This window comes from Mauremys reevesii, linkage group 15 (assembly GCF_016161935.1).
Source record: "Mauremys reevesii isolate NIE-2019 linkage group 15, ASM1616193v1, whole genome shotgun sequence".
Lineage (NCBI taxonomy): Eukaryota > Metazoa > Chordata > Testudines > Geoemydidae > Mauremys > Mauremys reevesii.
Genome location: NC_052637.1, coordinates 39,410,660 through 39,433,664, shown reverse-complemented (window position 1 = coordinate 39,433,664; position 23,005 = coordinate 39,410,660). Strand labels below are relative to the sequence as shown.

The following is a 23,005-nucleotide window of genomic DNA, read 5'->3' as shown; positions in this document are numbered from 1 at the left end:
GCTGTAAGGGCATCTGAGGGTTGCTAATGGTGCCACCATCCCCTTGAGCCTGCTAATCAGAACCTGGAGGTTCATGGTATTTAGCATCTTGTCTCTAATCAGGGCTTTGCAATGAAAGCCTCTAGCATCTGAGCTCTTCCCACCTCATTTATTATGTCGGAACAAGGACATTTCAATTGAAATCAATCACACAAACAAAAATCCAGAAGCGAAATGGCATTTCCCACCCACCATAAAATATCCAGAAGGCAGGAGCTCTACCTCAAGCACACACATTACGTACAAGACACAATCCCCTGTTATGTCTGAACGCCTGTCATTTCAAACAGCTCTATCCCCAGCAGCCACGCTGCAGATATGGGCTTTTTTTTTTTTCATGACAACAAATGGAAAACAATCCTTTACATAAACGCGCCAACTGGTAAAACAGCAAGTTAGCCAGTTTCCTGTCATGTAGGTTCTTGGCATCCGCCTGAATGCAGGTTGTTGCTTTAAAGAGGACATTGTCAGTTTAAACCCCAAATTTAGGTTCTGCTAAAAACAAAACAAACAAACAAACCCTCCCAAATCACACCCCTTCAGCTTTTGCAACTCAAATCCTGCTGTGCTGCATGAGCGCATTAGAGTCTGATCCTGAAACTGATCTGACACTAAAATGGAGTGCAAAAAACCAAAAACAAATGGGGAAATGAATTATTGCTATTGTAAGCGGCTGTAGCACCTGAGAGCCCCAGTTAGGAACCAAACCCCACTGTGCAAGGTGCTGTACAAACACACAACAAACATTTTTTCAGCTTTAATAATTTTGGATTCCAAACACTGGTCAGGAAATTTGGGGGGCTTGAAACACACCCTGTAAGATATTTACCCTGCCAGTGTCTCTCATATTGCCAAACACTGCAGGTTTGATCACAGATCTGGAGGTCAAATGTGGATGCCAGAAAGGAAAATATGGTAGGCCCCAATTTTTATTTTTTAGTACCTATGTCAGGCTTATGAAAGCTTAGGTCATCTATAAACGAATGTTCATGCCTCTCCCACAGGCCAAGCTGTTGATCTGGCCTGCATGAGAGGGTGAACAATCTGAGACTTCCTACCTGCCTTCGTGTAAATGCCACCAAACGGCGGTTCTGCCCCATTCTGCACCAGGAGAGGAGTTTGCATATGCAGAACCTGATCCCAAGCCCATCCCAGCCAATGGGAGTCTTTCCGTGGACTTCAAAGAGCTCTGAGTCAGGTCCATAATTAGCTATGTGTGCCCTTCCCAGCATGCAATGGGGAAGCAGAAGCAGAGGAGGAATCCAGTGAAGCAAGCAGCCAAATGATCCATTTCTTCTGCTAGCCAAGTGAAGGTGGAGGCTGTTTTCTGTGTCCAGCTTCCGGGGAGATGCGTTGGCAAGTCATATGCAGTTTTAAGAGCAGCTCAACAACCCATCACTCATCCTGAGCAGGCTTTGGGTTATCCTGGGTTGCTGGACCACAGGATTTCCCCTGCCGCCCCAACCTCAATTATTTGGGTTATCTTTAGTGCACCAGGCCAGGCTCTGAGTATAAGCCTTGCTGGACTAAGAGCACAGCACAGGGGTCAGTGAGAAACAAGCAGTGCCAGAGGCTGCGCGGGTCACACTTACCTCTGTGAATTACGGAGAGCTTACTATGTAGATGTTCTAGTGCTTTTACAATCTGAAACATAACAAATCTACAGTGAACCACAGCTGGCAGCCGCATGACGTGGCTGATCAAACCTTGCTAGCTCGCCTCTCCTGCCTCGACAGCGACTGCCCCACGCTCGCCCCCATCGGCCCCGCTTGGGGGAACAATTTGGCAGCACATAGCTGTATGTGCTAGGGAGGCAGCGTGCTCCGCGGCAGGTGTGGGCTAGGGCGCCTGTTAGCGACTCCTAGTGGACAGCTGAGAATGCAGCTCACTCAGGCGAGCCACCTTCAGCTTTTCTTGCTACACAGATCTTTAAAGAAGGAATTCCTGGGGGCTGCTGCCCTCCTCCAGCCCTGGATCTACTCTTCATGGCAATGGTTGTGAGGTATGTGACATGCAAAATGTGTTCACCTCCCTGATTTCCACTTGACTCTCTCGCTAGCTTTCCTCCCTCCCTGGCAGGCTGGTCCCCTCCCTGCAACCACCAGCTAACCTTCCTCTGATCCATGCCGCTCTAAGGGAAAGTGCATGCTCAGAGATCTCCTGGGAATGACATTGATGCAAAGGAAAAGCAGCTGCTGTGCCCTCTCCACATCAATCGTTTTTTCTGCTTCATAACTGAAAAGCAGATCAGCAGATTTGAGAGTATTTATGGCTCAGAGATGCAGACACGTAATCGTGGACCAAATACTGGAAGCCAAATAAGAATTCGCTTGTGGGCCAAGTCCATCCCAGGGCTCAGATGGCAGAGACGCTAGATCCTCACAGAAACATCACCCCCGCCTGTACTCACAGAGACGGCTATTTTCCCTAAGATGTCTTCAGGAATCGTCAAGCCTTTGTCAATGACGTGTTTGTAGAATTTGTCCAATGAGGTATCCATCAGCTCCATGCAAATCCACACATCTCCCTGCGGGGAAAGAGAAAGCAAACGTCTGCCCAGTCTCTCCTACAGCACTCGCCCTTGGCTTGCTTTTGCTGGCTTTTTTAACGTCCCGTAGAAGATTGCACTGGGCTTTCCATTCTCCTCCAAGCACACAATGTGTCTGATTTATATATGGTGCTGCAAGGGTTTAAAAATCAAATACTGAGGACAATTTTCCAAAGCACCTAAAAGACTTAGGAGCCTAAGCCACACTGAAGGTCAATGGGATTTAAGCTTCTAAGTGCCTAAGGCCCCAAGATTTTCACAAGTGACTAGAGATTCTGGATGGGATTTCTCAAAGGGGGCAGATTACCAGAGGATGGGTGCTCAGCACTTTCTAACAATCAGGCCCCTCTAAGGTGTCCCACGTTCAGCACCCAGAAGCTGAGATACCCAAAATCACTAGTCACTATGGCCTAAATCACTTCTGAAAATAGGGCTGAGGTGCTTTTGAAAAATTCCCCGGTGGTGATTTTCTTCTCTAGTTCCCTGGCTCAATTCAAGTCTAGATCAGTATTTACCATGGGAGAGATGTTTCGGAGAACTGTCTGTTAGGGGTGCCTGGGTAAGATTTACTGGCTGTGATAAATGGGAAGTCAGATGAGAGAACCAAATGGTCTTTCTGGCTTTAAACTCTATGCACCTCAATGTGCCGTGAGCTGATGTTCTCAGCACACAACTGTCCGGGTCTAAACAAACGCCATCAAAAATAGTAGCGCCATAGAGACGGCTTTAGCCACCTCACCCAGGATCCATGGGGGTTTTGTCTCCTCTGATCAAGGACGCCTTTGTGAATCAGACTGTAAGTTCCTCAAGGGAGGGATCAGGTCTTTATACCTATCTGCATAGCAGAGTGCACACCGATGGTGGTGTATTAAAACAGACACCCCAGGCAGGGACACAGCCTAAGTGTCTAGATGGCTGGGAGAAAAGCCTCACAATATAGTCTAATCTTCTATCTTCTGTTATATTTTTTTAACAGATGGCCCATCACATCACAAGCCAAGTAAGTGTAAGTGCCAAGTAGGGGAAAGACGTAGGCAGGAATCCAGAATGCTGTACCTCTCGAAAGAGTGCACCATAGAAAGTGACTGTGAAGTGGCAGTCTACCGTCCTCATGGAGATGTCCAAGTCCATCAGTAACCTCTTCTGCTCCTGGCTATTCACTGTGGCTCGGATCCGCTGGAAGAGAGAGCATTTTAGCACTGGCTGAGAGTCTCCCAGCTGCATGCCGTGTTTCACTCACATACGTGTGCTCACAGCAGCTACATGAAGGAAAACTCCACACAACGCAACACACTAAAGTCCCGGCATTTACTCCAGATTCGAAATCATTTCCCCATTTCCTGGCTCTTTTTACAGCTGAGAGGCACTGTGGTCATATGGAGAGCAGGGAACTGGGGGGCCAAATTCTAGGCTGGCCAAATTCTAGGCTGCCACCACTCCAGAGCTGCAGGAATTTACGCCGGCAGAGAATTTGGTCCAGGGCTCAGATCAGAATGTATTGTAATTACTGACTCAGTCAGAGGGACTACAACAAAGATTACCCTATTTGCCCCCCAAAAATGTCATGTTAAATTGGAGATGGGCTATATAAGCGGTGCTCACAGACACTCCTTGCATCTTTTTGTTCTGTTCGCAGTAAGAGACATTCATCTCTTTCTAAAGCTCTAATGCAGGAGGCCAAAGGAACAGTCCTTACACTTAATAGGGAGGCACAGCCTGTGGAGAATCCATCTCTTCGTATGCTGCGGTGCTTCTTCATCCAACCACAAGTCTTCTGGGATCTCCATGGTCTGCACATGCCTATTAAAAGTGGGTGCTCTTAACTATATGTGACCCTTAGGCTCCTGTTAAGTGGCCTGCAGTGCAAAACATGGATCCTCCTGACTTAATGGGACAAATTCACACCTGCTGTAGTTGGTTTTCCAACTAAGCCGGAGTGTATATCTCCACTAAGAAAAGAAGTGTACTTTCAAAACACGAGAGCTAAGGCATTTTAAAGTCCTAGGTGTGCAGATGAATAACTTGCCCTGTCTACACTAGGATTTTTAAACACGTCAGCTGTCACATTTGAAAAACACACCTTTTTTCCCAGTGTAGATCTGGGCTTGAATTAGGCTTAATGTCCTGTCCATCTCAGCACCTGAGTTGTTCCATATGGAAAGAGTAAGTCCCTTGTCAGACTGAGCCTACTTGAGTGAAGATAAGAGTGGAAGCTTATGTTGAGGACAGCCTGAAGGGCCAGCACATATAGAAAACACCTTAGGAGTCTCACTCTACCTTCACCGCCATGATCTGTGCGCTAGGCATGTGCCGCATCTTCTCCACCACCCCGTATGCACCTCGGCCCAGTTCAGAGATTGGCTCCAGGTCATCAGCCTTCACTTCAAAGTTCTGCAGGAGGAAAAGAGCCACAGTGAAAAAGGCCAAAGACAACAGAACAAGTGCAACAGTTTTCCTCACTGAGGCAGCATGGTCAGTGTGATAACGGAAGTCAGGAACTCCTAAGATCTAGGCCTTGCTTGAACACCAGTTCCCACTGATGGTGCAGCCCCGGAAGAGGAATATCACTACAGTGGTGCAGCACTTACCTGTGTGACTAACAGCACCTCACATGGAGCTGAAAGAGCTTTAAGAACGGACTTTCCAACCTTTTCGGTTATATTTCCTAAATCTTAGGCAAGGAAAATCAAGCCAGTTCCCATTTCATTTAGTCAGTTTCACTTTCAGGTTCTCGGTGCTGCAACAGTCATTGAAAACGCTGCCGAAAAATGCTGAAACAACTCTTCCCATGGGAATGTCTTTAAAAAAATAACCCAAGGAAGTATTTCCAAATGGTCTTAGGGTTTGAAAAGCTTGTGTCTACAAACCTGTATTGGGGCCAGATCGGAGCTGAGAGTGCCACTTTAAACCTTGGTAGATTTATTTCGTCTAGCGTTACAGATTGCTTTCTCTTGGCTTTGCCTAAAGGACAACTTTGTTTCGAGCTCTGCGTTCTACCCTGCCCCTTCTTCTTTTCGACGCAATATTGTGCACGGGCTGTATTTTTGCTTCTTATTATTTTTGGATTTTGCTACTCCATCCGGCTGAATGCCCCACCACAGAAGTCAATCATCCTGCTGAAAGCGACTGGTTATAATGAACTGATTCACAGCACATAATCCCACACCACTTTCTGCCTGAGCAGCAGAAAAACTGCCGCCTGAAAAGTGCTGTCTGGAGAGGATTCCGAGAGCTTGGGCGCACACACTGCGTTACTGTACAGCTTGGACGCGGGCTGTTTGGTCACAATTACATTTACTGCAAAAATAGCCCTCACTAGCTTTTTTTTGTGTTAACATGGATCCAGGCATCTTTTTCTGTCCAACACTGTGCCCGCTGTTTAATGCAAACTCTTCTGAAACAAGCACTTCACCTCTTTTTCAGGTAGCGTTCTTAAATTTAGCAGCAAAGTTAAAGGGAAAGGAACAAGCAGCCTACTCTAGGGAACACAACACAGCCTGTGGAAGCGGGGCATGATGAAATCATGTCCTAAAGGAACCTTGCAAGACAAATGCATTTTGGGAGAGAGACAGCTAACTTCTACCAGGGTGCTGAACGCTAGCCAATCCATGGGAAGCTATATTAAAAAAAAAAGCTTGAGCTCTGTATTGTATGAGGGCATGCCTCTTTGCACCTTCCAGCACAGCCTTGCTGCCTCCATGCAGAGATCCTTTTGGAATTCTCTCCCTCTTTCTTGGGATTGTGGGTGTGAACTGCTTTTCTTGGAACAAGGGATCACTTTAGCAGCAGGTATTTCTTTGACTTGATGCTGGGCCACTGAGCTGCAGATCCCTCACCCCCGTTCCATCTCCCAGCCCCAGCGCTATGCCAGGGAAAATAAACATTCCCACTTAAAAAGAAAAGAAAGACAAACGCCCAATGACAGATATCGTAAAATGCTAATGAACTAATGCATCACCTAATAAATTCACTGGCTGATGTTCAGTGGCAAGAGATAGTCCTAACTGATTTACTGCCTGGATTTATTAATGCTCCTGGGACATTTACGCTAATAAAAATAGCTGTTGCGTGTTCTTGTTTTCCTGGAAAAATTTACAATGTCAAATGAAACTGGACTCTATGCCTGCTTTCCTCAGAATCTGATTTTGGGACAGGCTGACCTGTGCTGGTCAGAATCTTGGACATATAAATTCCTGGTAGCAGCACAGATGAAGAAAAGTCTCCAATGTAAGAAAGGAGTCAAAGACTTTAGGAGGCAGGTTAAGTCAGCAGTAGGTCAGACTGATTCTGATCTCCTGCTGGTAGAGGTACACCCACCCAGCGTACTTTTAATGCAATATTTCAGCCATCCCATGTTCTGACAGCAAAAAAAAGATTTTGGATCCTCCTCACGGCCAGGGTGGACAATCCATGCTATAGCCCTGCAAGCTGTCGGGGATGACTGAGTTGGCTTTGATTATATTTCAGGAGGGGAGAGTGGGCTCTCTCCCCACTCATCCATTAGGTCTCCCAGTCAAGTGTCTTCAGAGTGAAAGCCAGAAGAGGTGTTCCTCACTGAAATGCCAAGGCTGAGCACTTGGGGAAGCTGTTTAATAGCGTCTGGGGAGAGGGAAGGAACTAGGCTTTGAAGTTAACAGTCCAGCAACAAACAGTGGAAGTTCACACCTCAGCTGGAGCTAGGGACATTGTTCCTGGGGAATGAGTCAGTATCCAAGGGAAGGCTGGAAAAACGGGAAAGAAAACAAGCCCTATTTTCTGCTCCAGCTGGGGCTAGGAGAAAACGGCCATTTGCAAGGTGATCAGGTCAAGTTGTGACCCAGCTCAGTTTTGAGGTCTTCATGGTGCGTGCACACATACATACTTGATCACTGCTCCCCTATGTCCCACCTTGTGGGTCAATGGTATCTAGGGCTGTTTTGAGGCGATTACACTTTACAGAGGAGCAATCAGCTTCTGGCCACTGAAGAAGCAAGAGCCCATTTGGTTCTCACTGGTTTGATGCAGGGAGGGCTGCCTTGATGATGAGAGTAGGTAAGAGAAATGGGAGCATCCTCGGAATCCAATGCCAATATGGAGGAACCCCTCCCGCCCCCAAACAAAAGGCTAATGAACAGGCCAGTCACACTTAATAGGCACATGGAGATTCCTAGCAGCGAATCTAGTTCTTTGCCAGCATTCTAAGCAGAGTCCCTCCAGGAGGTCTGCATAATGCCCTCACTCAGTATCCCACATCAGGACCAGCAGGCGATCCTAGCTAATTAGTGTCATTGACTCCAGTCACAAGGAGATTGTCAGGGAATTCTCTGGAGTCTTTGGGATCACCAGAGTTAAGATCATGCATTACTGCTAGCGGCTGGAGCTCCAGAAAACTCATCCAGCGCCCTTCTGGGAAACTCTCAGCCTGCATTCAATTCAAGAGAATTTTAAAACCCTGCCTCAACTCCACGTCCGTCTCTGGATGAGCTGGGCAGCACCCTGTGTGCTAAGTCCAGCAGCTGAGGATACAAGTGTTAACTCTGCAACTGAAGGAGGGCTTTGCTTTCGTAGCAGGGACGCCAAACAATGGTGCAAGGCCAGGCAGGTGGGTGTGATTAAACCAGGGCAGATACTCCAGTTATTAGAAGTGGTCACCACGGCTCACACAGACCATTTAAAAAGTAAACTTCTAAGGCTGCATCCTCTTTGCTTGTATTGATCCTGGTGGTGGGAGAATGAAGTAGAAGTAAACTACTAACATTACCCAGGGTTTAGCAATCAGCACCTTGCCCCTGACTACGTTACTATTAATCCCGTTAAGCGTGTGGTGTTGGGGGCAAGAGTTAAAGGGTGTTGCAAAGGGAAATGAGGCCACGCTCATTAAGCTGGGTAATTCGCTGGAAGACCAAATGGAAGTCACCTCTGAGGCCTTCTCCACAGAGGGATTTGCTCCTATGGATGGCCTCTTGCTCGGCCAGTCCCCTGGGCTGGCTTTGCAGAGCTGCTTTGCTCACAGGAGGAGCCAGACAGCCTCATATGTGAGCTCTGAGCCTGGCTGCTTTTTAACAGATGTGCTGACACAAAAGACCCCTCACACACTCCTTGATCTCACTTTTGGATTAGGCGAATAAAGACCGAGGCAGGTTCGATGAGCTGCGGCTAATGCCTCTCTAAATGATACGTAAACGTTTCAGCTGAGAGGCTGACACTGGCCACGGGGCGTAGGCTGGGTTCTGATTGGTGGCAATCTGGTAGAACAGCACTGGGTCAAGAAGACTCACTAGCTAGTTTAGCTCTATCTGCACTGGGACTAAGCGCCTGCTGGCTACAACCTGGCTAAAGCAGCCAAGCTATGAGCATGATATCACACTTCTCATCCCTGTGCATCCATGGGGCAGGGCTGCTTCATCAAAACCTACCAGGCGGGGCGGGGAGGGGAATAATCTTAGATAAGAACTAAAACTGGCTGAGAGGCTGCAGTGCTAAAGGGGACACCAATCGTACAGGTGCCTGGGGGTGCTTGGCTTATGGCCTCCTGCTTCAGAAACTCTAGACGCATGCGGATACCCACTGTAACTGCACAGCCTGGTTTGTATAATAATAATAACTATAATGATTTGCGTTGTGAATTTGTGATAATGCCTAGGAGCCCAAGTCATGAATCAGGACCCCATTGTGCAAGGCGCTGTACAAAACACAGAACAAAGAGACTGTCCCTGACCCAAAGACTTTACAATTTTACTCTTACTCTTGTTTTGCCAAACACGTACCTGTAAGGAAACCATTATGAACCTACCTCCATCTTCTAAACTAGAGAGATATATAATGAAAGTTTAGATTCTTTAGAAAATTTTACAGCCCCCAGAAAACATGTATCCCCCTTCACACACACGCATATAATCCCTGGTGCTACACTTTCAATACACTGAATGGTCTGAGCTATTTTCTGTCCCACACGTAGAAACAAGTATATAACATACATTTTTACCTATTTCTCCAATTAACAATTTTACTGGAGATATGGCACTAGAGAGTATGTAATCCATGAACGTTCAGTCTGAATGGATAAACAATACTTTCTGGATATTGCTTTTAAAATGTGTAATGATCCCATTCCTATGCACTGAACATAAACTTTTAATATAGTGGCACAGTGACGATAAGATAATAAAGGTCTTATGCGCCAGAACAGTCTCTCTTTTTTGGAGGGGGAGGGGAATTAGCTGCTAAAGCACAAAAGATTCTAGGAAATGGAGAAACACGCGGCTTAGGGAGCACTGACAGAAAACGTCAGTGGTTTTATGCTTTAAAATGGCCAGGAGGCCCTGCCCTAAACCTGATTTCAATTCTTCTTCACGTTCGGATCGCAGCATCCCTCCCACACAAGAGCCAGGAATTCTTTTTCTAAACATGCTCCCATAACTTAGCTCCTGACCCTGTGTACGCAAACACATATGAACTCTTTGGTTGCCATAGCTTGTAACTGTACCTTCTCGCCAATAGAGATGCAGGCTTTGGAGTCTAAATCTCTAGGGGGCCTGTGGAAGAGAAAGAAAAAAATAGTAGGCAGAAAGCATCAGTCACAGAGATGTTACACAGATAATATTCCAAAGAGACAAAGCCTTTCCGAGCCCCTAGTGCAGGGGCTATTGCCCTGTGGATATGGGACTCTCAGTAATGGCAGGTCTGGGTATAAGTTCCCCTCAAACTGACGGGACAGCAGCCCCGTGCAGCGAATGCAGCAGTGTCACCCCGAGTAGCCGAGCTGGTTTCCTAGCCTTTCAGTGCTATTAGATGTTGCCAAGGTTCCCAAAGTCACCCCAAAAGGCGCCAGGAAGGAAGCTGCTGGAGTTGGAATTTCAAAGAGAGACTCCCTTTGAGAGGCTGGGACTGGAACCAATTCCTGGGAAACACAAGAGAGGCAGAGAGCAGCAAATCCGCCTTCGTCAGTTTACAGGACAGATTGAACAGGCAGAGAGTCAAAACGCAAGCCCAGTTTCACTTCTGTCTCGGAAGTGGCATTTGGCCCCGAATGCACCTGGGGCTAAAAGGGGTTGGGGACCCTATGCTTTGCTTCAGGCCTGTCTCCATTTAGAAAGGGAAAATAGTTTTCAATAGGACATGGCTGATTTTTATTGGCACGTTGTTTTCTTCCTCCCCTTCCCCTGAGGAAGGAACATCCCCAGCAGAGCTTTTAAACAAAAACCAGAAGAAAGCGTCAAGCCCTACTGCACCGAACTGTGAAATACCCCTGGCCTCGGAGTTGGTGATCACTGTGGGTACGTCTAACCTGCAAAAAACACCCACCGGCAGTGAGTGTCAGAAGCTGGGTCAACTGACTCAGGGTCACGGGGCTAAAAACAGCAGTGTAGACGCTGCTGCTCGGGCTGGAGCCTGGGATCTGAGACCAACCCCCTGTCTGGCTTCAGAGACCAGGATCCAGCCCACGTGGGAACCGTCTACACCGTGAATTTTAGCCCCGTGCAGCAAGTCCCATGAGCCTGAGTCAGCTGCCCCGGGCTCTGAGACTTGCTGCAACAAGGGGGGTTTTTTTGGAGTGTAGACGTACTCTGTGTCCTAAAGCTTAAGGATTGATAGCCCATCTAACTGCTTATTACCTGACTCCAGGAAAAAAGGTTACCATCTTGTTACCCCCTTGACATCTTTATTTAGCGTTCACATCCAACGCTGTACAAAGCAGGAGTCCACTAATGCCAAGACCCCTTGCACGTCAATTAGCACGGTCCCACTCCCCCTAAAATGATCTCTACGCAAAGAGACATCTCCCAGCAGTCCTGCTAAGGGAAACCTGCTCCATCTCTGATTCTACAAGGCAGCGAGAATACAAATAAAGGCATCTAGAACGGGAATCCCAGCTCTGATTCCTCCACAGTCTCTGCAGTCACAGCTACCCCATCCAATTTACAGAGACCCTGAAGCTGCCTTCATTTATCTTACACTAACCCTTTCCAGGAATAGTTACGACAAGGTAGGGGGCGGTTCTCCTGCTCAGAAAATGCTCCTCCTCCAAAGGAATCAGGTATAGCTGACCAGAGAGAGATTTCTCAGATTTCTCCTTTCTGATGCTGCCTAACGGATTTAATGTATTAAAACCACTGCTAGCACACTAGGCTTCCTGCTTGTACACAAGCTTGGGGAACCCAAGTAGAATTGTCCTGGAAAATCAAGGCCTTCATGCCATCTCTTTACACTGTGGCCTCCATGACCTGCTAATTGGCTGCATAGGCTAATTGGCTGCATTGTGGCCTCCTGGGGATACCGGGCTGCTCCTTTGATCAGGCAGTTGAATTAAGCTCTTAATAAAAAGCCAGATGGGTTTTTGTTTTTTTTTTAACTAATTTGTTTCTGGAATCTCATCAATGTCAAATTCCCATACGAGGGCACATAGTCACAGTATCTGATGTCTAATGAGTTGACTGGGGATTTGGCTACACGAGAAAAGCTTTGCCACTATAGCTATACCAGTCTAGATGTACACTAGCCAACCTCTTCTAGTGCACACACAGCTTATACACCTCAACCTCGATGTAACGCCACCAGATATAACACGAATTCGGATATAACGCGGTAAAGCAGTGCTCCGGGGGGGCGGGGCTGCGCACTCCGGTGGATCAAAGCAAGTTCGCTATAACGCGGTTTCACCTATAACGCTGTAAGATTTTTTGGCTCCTGAGGACAGCGTTGTATCGAGGTAGAGGTGTACCAGTAAAAGAGTACTTTTGCTGGGCTATCTTTTACCAGTTCCCCAAACAAAATAAACTATCCCACACACATATTTCTAAGCAACATTACTATACCAGCAAATGTATCAAATATAAACCATCCAGGGAAGAGCTCCAGGGATATTATAGTAGCAACTGTTCCAAGCAAGTAGAAAATACAGGGTCTCTTAAGAGAAACTTAAACCTAAATCAGGCCTGCACAACACGCGGCCCGCAGGCCGCATGCGGCCCGCAGAGCCTCACTGTGCGGCCCGCGAGGGGATTCTAAATCCCCCACACACGGCGCTCTGCGGGCAGCTCAGAGCCCTTTGAATCCCGGCCGCGGCCAGGAAGCAAAGAGCTCTGGGCTGCCGGCAACCGCGGGGAGTCCAGAGCCCTTTGGATCTCAGCCGCGGCCGGGAGTCAGAGGGCTCCGGGCTGTCCGCAGAGGCGGGGAGCCCAGAGCCCTTTGAATCTCAGCCGCGGGCCGGGAGTCAGAGGGCTCTGGGCGGTCCGCAGCGGCGTGGAGCCCAGAGCCCTTTAAATCTTAGCTGCGGCTGGGAGTCAGAGGGCTCCGGGCTGTCCGCAGCGGCGGGGAGCCCAGAGCCCTTTGAATCTCAGCCGCGGCGGGGAATCAAAGGGCTCTGGGCTGCCCGCAGAGATTCTCAGCCGCGGCTGGGATTTTAAGGGCTCAGGGCTCCCCGCGGCTGCGGGCAGCCTAGAGCCGTTTGAATCCCGGCATGCGGCCGCTGTTTGCCCCCTCCCCAGACCTCTGCCCCAGCTGCCCTCCAGGATCCCCACCCCCCTATCTAATACCGCTGGTCCTTGTCCCCTGATACCGCTCTCCTGGGACTCTCGCCCCTAACTGCCACCCAGAACCTCACCCCCATCTAAATGCTGCTGCTCCTTGTCCCCTGATTGCTCCCTCCCAAGACCCCTGCTCCAACTACCCCTTGGGACCCCACCCCCTATCTAAGCCTCCCTTCTCCGTGTCCCCAACTGCCCCCTCCTGAGACCCCCCCAACTTTCCCCCAGGTCCCCACCCCCTACCTGTCCCATGATAAACCCCTGGGACTCCCATGCCTATCCTTCTGCTGCCTGTCCCGACTGCCCCCCGGAACCCCCTACCCCTTCTCCAACCCCCAGCCCCCTTACCGTGCCACTCAGGCCAGCGTGTCTGGCTCCATGCAGCTCCAGATACATTGCTGCCATGCTCCCCCGTGGCGCCCACAGGCCCCCAGCACCTGCCTTCCAGATTTGAACACCTCAAAATTCAGGAGTGCTCAAGCTCAGTTTGGGCAGCTGTTACTTCATTTCTCCCAAACCAAATATACTGATCCACTCTAACTTGCTTTAGAAAAAGCAGGATAAAATTGAGCAAGAAATGCTTATTAGCACTGGAATTGCTATTTTCAACAGCCATTGCCTTTTTGTTTGTTTCAGGAAGACAGTGATATTGCATTGGCAAATTCCCCATAGAAAGAAAGAGTGGAACAAAAGAATAATAAAGGCACCTCAACTTTTCCTCATTTATGGAGGACAGTCTTATAATATGCATCCAGATATCTTCCAATCACACAAGCTGAAAATTGTTCCACTTTACTGCACCTCTGTAACCATATGGGAACCAATCCTGTCTGTGTTTTGTGCACATCCAAAATTCCTGCTGAATGACCCGCCCTGGGAGCGTTACCAGTGACCCAGGGTTGGGGAGGCAGGAGGTGTGTGTGGGGGGGAGGCACTGGTGGAGGGGAGCCCAGGGCTGGGGCAGCAGCAGGGTGGGGGAGGGCACTGGTGGGGAGGAAAGGGGGAAGCCCAGCGCTGGGGCAGCAGGGGGTGTGGGTCAGTGGGGGGAGAGCCCAGGACTGGGGCAGCAGGGGGGTACAGGGGGGAGCCCAGGGCTGGGACAGGGGGCAGACAAGTGTTTTTTTGCTTGGGGCAGCAAAACACCTAGAACCGGCCCTGCCAGGTTCCCCCAGCCGCCGGAGCCCTGAGCCCTTTAATTTGACCCTGAGGGCTCCCAGACACCTCTTCAGCTGGGAGCCCCCAGTTCATTTAAAATAAAGTATCACCTCCCCACCCCCAACCTTCCTTTTTGGCCCACAGCTGTTTTGGTGGGGCGGCACTGGGGAAGGAGGGTTTATTTCTGCAGGGCTGGACGGCCCTGGGGCGGGGTGTTTCTGCGGGGCCGGGAGGTTTCGGCCCTCGGCTGTTTTCTTTGGAGGAATGTGGCCCTCGCCGCTTTACGAGTTGTGCGGGCCTGCCTAAATTACTCTCCCAATGACCACAAGAGCATCAGCCTCAATTTTCATATTCCTGGGGGAGACGTGACATCCCTTCAGCTCAGGGCGACCAGAAAGCAGGGGGTGGGGGTGGTTATAGGAGCCTGTATAAGAAAAAGACCCCAAAATCGGGACTGTCCCAATAAAATCGAGACATCTGGTCACCCTACTTCGGCTGTTGGCCACTTTATAGCCCAGAGCTCTCTCCCCCATGCAGCCAGCAGTTTCCCAAACAAGGGGCTCCCCCTTCAGGGGATCAGCAGAATGGGCATGAGGAAGGGGCTGATGGATGGGATCAGATCACTTAGTGTGTTTCTGTTTATTCCTATCAGCTGAGCAGACCTGCCAATGCAAACAGATACCCAAGTCATACAGGATGGCAGGTGCTGCTGCTGCTTTAATAATCAATGTTAACCTTCAAAGAGGCTGATAAAGCCACGCAACCCTGCGCTGCAGAGCTTGCCCTGTGCAGCAAATGGCACCCTATTAATACCGGGCTCTTTCTTCTGAGTGTGTTATTTGGGGGGTTATTTTCAAATATTGTTCTTAACTATCTCAGGGAAGTTCTCTGACTCATGTTACGCAGCAGGACACAATGGTCCCTTCTGAATCTATTTACTCATTCACGCAAAAGAAGTGACACCATCAGCTAATATAAGACCCCCTTTTGTGCTTTTGACTGAGACACGCGACAAAGCAGTACATGAAAGAGCAAATTAAATGGGGGGGAGCTATAATCCCTACGTTTTTTGAGACTTACGTAGAGCTTGTCTGTGGTTGTTCAAACGCTTCTTTAGGAATTTTCAGCCCAGGGTTTCTCTTCTTGCCTGTGAAACAAGAAAGAGGCAGAAGTAAAGACAGTTTGCTATGGGCGGGGGGGGGAAGGTGTTAACCTCTGTGGTTATAATTGTAAAACAGGGCTTGTCTACCATGGTTGACCTTATTTAACAGAAACACCAGCTCAGTCTGGTGGTGCAGATTCAGGGCACAGAGTTGAAAATAGAAAGTTCCTTTGTTCGGCAAGCTGTGATCAGGCCTGCAGTTCGAGCTCCCACACTGGCACAGAATGCAGGCGACAGCTCAGGCAACGGGAAAGGCATCTCACCTTTTTAAGCCTTATCTACACTGGCTCCCATGTCTCCTGAACTGATTCAATTCAGACTGAAACCAATTCCAATATACTGGGTATAAATACCTATTTACCCTGTGCAAGCAGGGATAGAATCTTTTTAAACAGAGTTTTACAACATAGGGCCAGATTCTGATCTTATAGGCCCAGATCCTTGAAATCAATGGGACTTAGGCACCTAACTACCTTTGAGGGTCTGGGCCATTTACACTAGTGTCAACCAGGATTAAGCACTGAAGTCAATGTAGCTATGTAAAATCAGCACAAATGAGAGTAGAATTAGGCTCCAAATATACAACAGTATTTGTTCACATTGGCCAGCTAAACCTTCCTTAAAGTGAGTTAACATGAACAGGATTAAAACCAAGTCCTAAAGCAATTTAAACAATCCTAGGGCCCAAGAGTAATTGGGTTCCAAACCAGAGGGTGACAGAGTCGGATGGACTAGGGAAATATAAGAACCTTTTTATTGCTAAACCTATAGTCACATTTCAGAGCGAGGTTCTGAATCCAGCGACAAAATAACCTGAGAACGTAAGTCATGTCACCAAACCCCCAGGATAAACATACAGCTGCAGTTTGGGTGTGTTATAAAATACTTGGTCCCAAAAAAGCACAGCCACCTAATTTAGACTTTTTTAACCTAACAATTTACATCAATTACTGTCTTTCTTCAAACCTCTGTTTCTCTCCCTGTTCGCGACACTCTCCTTCAACCTTTTACATACAAGTGTTTCGGTTTATTTTCCTATGATGCATTCTGCCATCATGCTCCGACACGCAGGCCTATAAATACCTGTGAATTCCAGGGCTGCAGGGGCCACTGGGTTAAGATGCATGCTCACAGAACGGAAAATGACCCTTTTAAAGCAACTACTCAACTTTTTAACTGTAGATCTTTTTCGTCTCAGCTCTAAAACACAAGATCAAGCCTGCTCAGTTTGCCACAGGCCATTCCAGCATGTAGCAGATGGTTGCAATGCAGCTTCACGGATAAAACATTTACTTGGAAACTACTGCACATATCTTTCTTTATATTATTAATTCTGATTATTTATTATAAACAATACTACAAACTTGCATTTGAAAAAGACATGTTCTCTGCTCCACAGAGCTTCCAGTCTAAATATGAAAAGGCAAACAGAAGATAAGACCCAGCAGAACAGCTTAAGAGAGAGAGATTATTGAGAATAATGATTAATAGTTTTCAAACGTTTCCCAAGAGACATCAATTGGTCTATAAGGAAGATGGAAAATGGTAAAAACAAATGCAGAAGCTTCTGTAATTAGATTAGCAGAGTACCCCTAGCCATTACATCTCTGGTCTTCTTACTATTCTTAGTATTATAATAGCAGCTAGAGGGTCCATCTAAGATTGGGGCCGTGCTAGGTACATATTGTTGCCACGACAGCCTGTGTGGTTTGCCAAAATCCAGGCTCTTGCAGGGTTGTTTCCATTAGGCTGATGAATCAATAATAGGAGTCAGGTATACTCTTGGCGTAATCTTGTTTATTTACAAAAAATATATATACAGTCCTGTTTCCTTGAACACAGTAGATACAAACAGCAATCAGCAGTTTCCTTCCTCAGAAATCTCCAAACCTGCCACTCCAGCAAGCTCAGTGCCCAAAAAGCCCTGTCTCTCTGCTTCCTCTTAGGTCATCCTCACAATTCCTCTCTCTGGCTTTTTGACACAGCCTGCAACCTCTATCCTAGCTCCTGAGCATGCAATCAGGGAAACCCCATGAGTCCTGCCATGTGACTTCATGCCTGGGGCTTGGAACACCCATTGACTTTGATGGGTCTGTGAATGCCTATGGTCTCCATTTAGATTGGAAGCTCTTTGAGGCAGGGATTCCCTCTTAAAATTGTTGTTATGAAAGGTGCTAATGGTGGGGGAAGGGGAAGCTTGGTTCCAAAGACAGAGTGTAAGAATCCCAGCTTCCCAGCCCCGTATTACAGATAGGGAACTGAAACGAGAAGATTTGCCCCAGGTGATAGGAGTCTATGGGACAGTAAGGAATTGGACCCAGCATTCCACAGTCACATCTCAGCCTCTTAACCACAAGCAGGGCCCTACCAAATTCATGGCCATGAAAAACGCATCACGGACCATGAAATCTGATCTCTCCCTATGAAATCTGGTCTTGTGTGTGCTTTACCCAATACTATACAGATTTCACAGGGAAGACCAGCATTTCTCAAATTGGGAGTCCTGCCCAAAAGGGAGTTGCAGGAGGGTCATAAGGTTATTTTAGGGGGGTTGCGGTATTGCCACTCTCACTTCTGCACTCGGCGGCCGGAGGGTGGTGACTGCTGGCCGGGCGCCCGGCTCTGAAGGCAGCACCTTGCCAGCAGCAGCGCAGAAGTAAGGGTGGCAATACCATACCATGGCACCCTTACTTCTGTGCTGCTACTGCCGCTCTCCAGCTCCCCAGCTCTGTCAGGACCTCTATAATTACACCACCATGAAATTTCAGATTTAAATAGCTGAAATAATGAAATTTACTAGTTTTTAAATCTGATGACCATGAAATTGACCGTGAATTTGGTAGGATCCTAACCATAAAACCATCTGCCCTCTTCTGGTTTGCGTCTTCGTCTTCATCTTGATCGTCTACCCCAGTGTTTCTCAACCGTTTTGATACCAGGGACCGGCTTGCTGCCTTCCTGAACTGCATCAGGGAGATCTCAGGGACTGGCACCAGTTCACAGACAGGTCATCGAGAAACACTCTATCCTATCCTCTGCTGCTGCAAAAACACTCACAAATGGTCTACTTACAAGTGAAAACAAGCACAGAGTCTTACCCATTTTTGGTTTGTTTCCTGCATTAATTTACTTGCAGAATCACACAAGTTGAACCAATATCTCAGCACAGTAGATGTCAAGCAGTTCTGAGAGGATGGAAATTAACCCAGTGGAAATTAGCCTAATTTGAGCATGAACCATAACAGACTGTACAGAATTTAACCTTATCTTGGTTCACAAGTGGTGTCAAAGGAAGAACAAAGTAGCAAAATACCAAACCCAAATAAATATGAAAAGCCTTTCCGCCTTCTGCTGAAATATATTCTGCATGTTTTGAGTTTATTTTCTTTGTCTTTCTTAAGAGAATACAACATTTTGAAACTCTGCCATTTTTTGAAGCACAATCTGTTCCCTTAACAAAGCTGCCAAGATGTGGACCTAGTTTAACGTTAAAGCGTCAACAATGATCAAAAGAAAATATGGATCTCACGGTGGCATTGGGAGAGGTGGAACTGCAGGGTGGAATTAAACCAGCAGCAATTCACCCTCATAGCACCAAATTCCCCGCAGTATTAGTATGTGAAACAAAACAACAACAAATACATCACACACCACATTTCACCCCATGGGTATTTAATGAAAGTCCCTGGCTGTAATCCGGCAATTTTATGCCTCTCAGCTGAATCAGACAGTTTCTTCGCTCCTTTTGTTACTACATGCAAAGTGCTTGATCTCTGGAGCATTCTGGAGTGCTGTGCCCGCAACAGGGTGTCTAGAGTGCAGCATGAGCAATCTGCCTTCCAGCCTTTGGAAACACTCACTTGAATCAGATGACGTTTCATCCTGACGCACCCAGGAGTCATTATTTTTATATGGACACGAAGTGTCATGTTTGATCTATCGCAGTAGCTACCACCAAACAAGACGGTACGGAAATGCAGGGAGAGACTGGGTAGCACAGAGATTGCTAACAAGGAGCCTGATCCGATGCCCAGGGAAGTCAGTGGAAAACCATCCACTGATTTTTATTATTAACTGTATTATAGAGGCATCTAAGGCCCTCAGCCAAGATTGACTTGAGCACTGTACAGACACATAGCAAGAGACAGTCCCTGCCCAACGAGCTTGTAATCTAAATATACCAAGGGTGGGAAGGAAAACTGAAGGATGAAGAGATTTGCCCGAAATCCAACAGCAGATGAGTGGTACTGGGAATATAAACTAGGTTTCCTGGGGCCCAGTCTACAAGACCATGCTGTTTTCGTTATGTTGAAGGGGTTTTAGATCAGACCCAGGATAAAAGGCCTTTAGGTCACGGATTTGAATCTAGCCCAGGTTATCAATCAGCCGCCAATAGTTGTTTCCACCAACTGTGTGGGAGGAGTTGGGTGGCTCTCAGCCCAGTCCCTCCTGGACAGAACCCACCTTACATTAGCTGGCATCTTTTTATCAGTCTCAAGAGAGCGGTTACGAAGTGCGTGAGTCAGGGAAACGGACTGACTAACCCCCTGAGGCGCTTTCTTCAGCAAGCAGGAAGAGGTACCTTGCCCAGATACACACACAGTGATAAAAACCACACTGTCCTTTTCCCAGCACTAAATGCACTTTAGATGAAAAGAAGTAAAAGACGCAAAGCTACAGAGTTAGTGGCCGGTGTCTGTTCCACTTGAGTGCAATTCACTAACGCTGTGCTTGCGATCACCTCTCTCTGTTAGCTGATCACAGCAAGGATGAGACTCCTGCTTACAGACAGCTAAAAGAGCAACTCGACAAGAAGGATGTATTCTACTGTACTTACAGTCTGAAGGGAAGAGTAATATGTACAGGAGATAAAGATCTGGGGCTATCTGGCTTTCAGGCAATTTTAAAAACATGAAGTTTGATGCAGCCTGGTACATACCAAAAGAAAAAGAATTGTTCTGCAGCATACTCTTATGAACCAGTATTATTTACATACAGTAGTAACTAGAATCAGGGACTGGAGTGCATTGTGGGAGCACTGTACAAAGATGGAGTGCAGACGTGGTCCCTGCCCCAAACTGCTTGCCACCTTGGTTAAGGGCAAGAGTATTGTCAACTCCATGCAGCCAAAAGGCATAAAATTGGCTTTAAAATAATCAGATTTCAAACAAATAAATCAACAAATAAGAAAGGGTGTGTGTCCTTTTCTTTCCCTTCTGGTTTCTGAGCATTCAGGGTGCACTTAGGTCACATTTTTCTCTGCAATCATGAGAGCTAGAATCTTATTTCATTTTTACAAATGACCACTGAGATTCTGACATGATCACCTAACCCCAGGAGCCTGGGCTTTAAGAACAGCATTGGTGATAAGAGAATGAAACAGGTTGGTTCTGAAGTATCAAGAAAGGAACCAGGATGGCCTGCTTTTCTTAAGGGCTGCAGGGAGGGGGAGACACGACACTGGCACCAGCCAATTTTGTTGGATTATCAGAGCCAGCTGAGGAAGGGTGGGGGTCAGGTGACTGCTATAAAGGGTTGAGAGAGTTCAACTGGAAGAGAGCTGTAAGCATGAAGTTGGCTGCTGTTGGTCATCCTGGAGTGGTAAGGACTGAGAGGCTTCTGGGTCTCGGCAATTGCTTTGCTCAGAATAAGAGGGTTGTTTGGGTGTTGTGTTTTGTACTGCAGACTGGCTTGTGTCTTGAAGGAAGGGCCTGAACAGAATATTTTTCAGGGTTTTGTGTTAGCCCTGCCAAGGCTGGGAAGCCAAGGGGATAAAGAAAACTGAGGCTTTTACTTAACAATGTACTTCAGGACATGCTTAACTTATCTTCATCCTATAATGCATTTAAGCTAGTGCTTAAGTACTTTGAAGTGGGTGGAGCCTAGAGGCAGAGAAATCACTGCCTTAAAAATGTGGTGTTTTACCAGAGAAATCCAGGTATGTGGACAGTAATAGGCCAAGATGCCGCAAAGTTGTTTAGTTGTTGAGGCTATGGGTGTATAACCCCCTAGTGCTTCTTCTTTGGGCTTTTGCCTTTCTTTTAAATCAGGGGCATTGAGTAAATCAAACTGGGGGTGGGAATGAAGTAAGGGTTAAAACCAAAATTATCAGTATTTTTCCTCTAGGATTTAAAAAACTAAATAGATTGAATGCTTCCCTTTGAAAATCTTAAGCATCTTTCCCGGGGGAAAGAAAAATACAACCTCGTTCATTCAATAGTCTTGGTGGTCTGGTTCCAGAATCCAGCAATTTGCTGTAGGCTCGCTGGTGGAGATGACTGCTGCTTGCCCTTTCAAGTGGTGGGGTTTGTTTTTTAATATTCACCTAACTTTACTGTTTCACAGAAAAATAAAGGAAACCTAACAGAGAATAATATAATTGTGTAGCATGGAAAGACAGAGGAGTTTGTTACCCACAGACACTGGGACAGAAAATAAACAGTTGCTCCAAAAGAGAAATCCTGTACGCCAGCCTCCAGGCATTTCATTGTGACCAAAAGCTCTTTTTGATCTAATCAAAAGTAAATGGTTTCTTGCTCCAAAATGCTCCTGTTTCCTTCAGAGGATATTAGCCAGTTCTGTCTCTGCCACAATTTATTATTAAAGCCAAATTCAATAGACATGTGACAATGTTCTGCTATTTAGCATAAGGGTCACTGGTAAAACGTCACAGGAAGAGGAAGGTCTGTTTTCACTCCTCCCTCTCTATTAGGATTGGAGGGAGGGTTATCTAATAACTAGGAGCAAAGAGACCTGCTGGTCTCTATATGTGGCTCTGCTTCTGATTATATTCAAAGTACTCAGGGACAAATTCTTTTCCTGTGATCAATAGTACCTTCCTGTGCAAAGAGTTCTGCTGACATCAGGCCAATGGCAAACTTCAGATAGAAGAATAAATACTTGGCACTGGTCTGGGGTCTTCAACCCAAGGCTCTGAAAGCACTTCACCAGCATTGCTTATGTAGGGCTCCCAGGAGGCAGGGATGCATTATTGTCCTTGTTTCACAGAAGGCAAACCAGTATGGAAGAGGGAGTATCCCATCTCCGTGTGAGCTGGGGGAGTGGCAGAGCTAAGAACAGACCCAAGAAGACCTTCATTATTTATTGTATTACAATAGAGTAGAGGCTCCTGAACTTCTTACTGTGCCCTCCCTTCTCCAAGGGAGTAACATAACAGCCTCCCCCCAAACTCCCACCCATCAGGGCTGAAAGTGACTCACTAGATCAGGGGAGGGATAGCTCAGTGGTTTGAGCATTGGCCTGCTAAACCCAGGGTTGTGAGTTCAATCCTTGAGGGGGCCACTTAGGGATCTGGGGCAAAAATCAGTCCTTGGTTCTGCTAGTGAAGGCAGGTGCTAGACTCAATGACCTTTCAAGGTCCCTTCCAGTTCTAGGAGATACCCACTCTCTTAAAAAAAAAAAAATTGTAAGATGCCCAGGGGCAGCTGCAAGCTCTGGAGGGTTTAACATATGCAGGGCTGTGGCTGACCAGGCATCTGGGCCAGTGCAGGGCAGCACCCAGGAGCACGCATCAGAAATCCCCAGTGGCCAGGCTGTTGCTGGGATGGGGCTGGGCAGCGGGGGACTCCCTGCATG

The 23,005-nt window shown here is 47.3% G+C and overlaps 1 protein-coding gene across 7 annotated transcripts in view; it reads right to left on the bottom strand.

Annotated features, from left to right (window-relative positions):
- The window catches only part of MAP2K6 (mitogen-activated protein kinase kinase 6), an 86,743-nt gene that overhangs the window by 30,979 nt on the left and 32,759 nt on the right, over positions 1-23,005 (bottom strand). For all 7 annotated transcript variants that reach the window (XM_039500863.1, XM_039500862.1, XM_039500859.1 and 4 more), the window contains exons 2-7: positions 15,328-15,394; positions 10,053-10,101; positions 4,865-4,978; positions 3,644-3,763; positions 2,450-2,566; positions 1,632-1,683 (exon numbers count right to left, since the gene is read on the bottom strand). In XM_039500863.1, the coding sequence (XP_039356797.1) occupies positions 1,632-1,683; positions 2,450-2,566; positions 3,644-3,763; positions 4,865-4,978; positions 10,053-10,101; positions 15,328-15,394 (519 nt within the window). The remainder of the gene's footprint in view (positions 1-1,631; positions 1,684-2,449; positions 2,567-3,643; positions 3,764-4,864; positions 4,979-10,052; positions 10,102-15,327; positions 15,395-23,005) is intronic.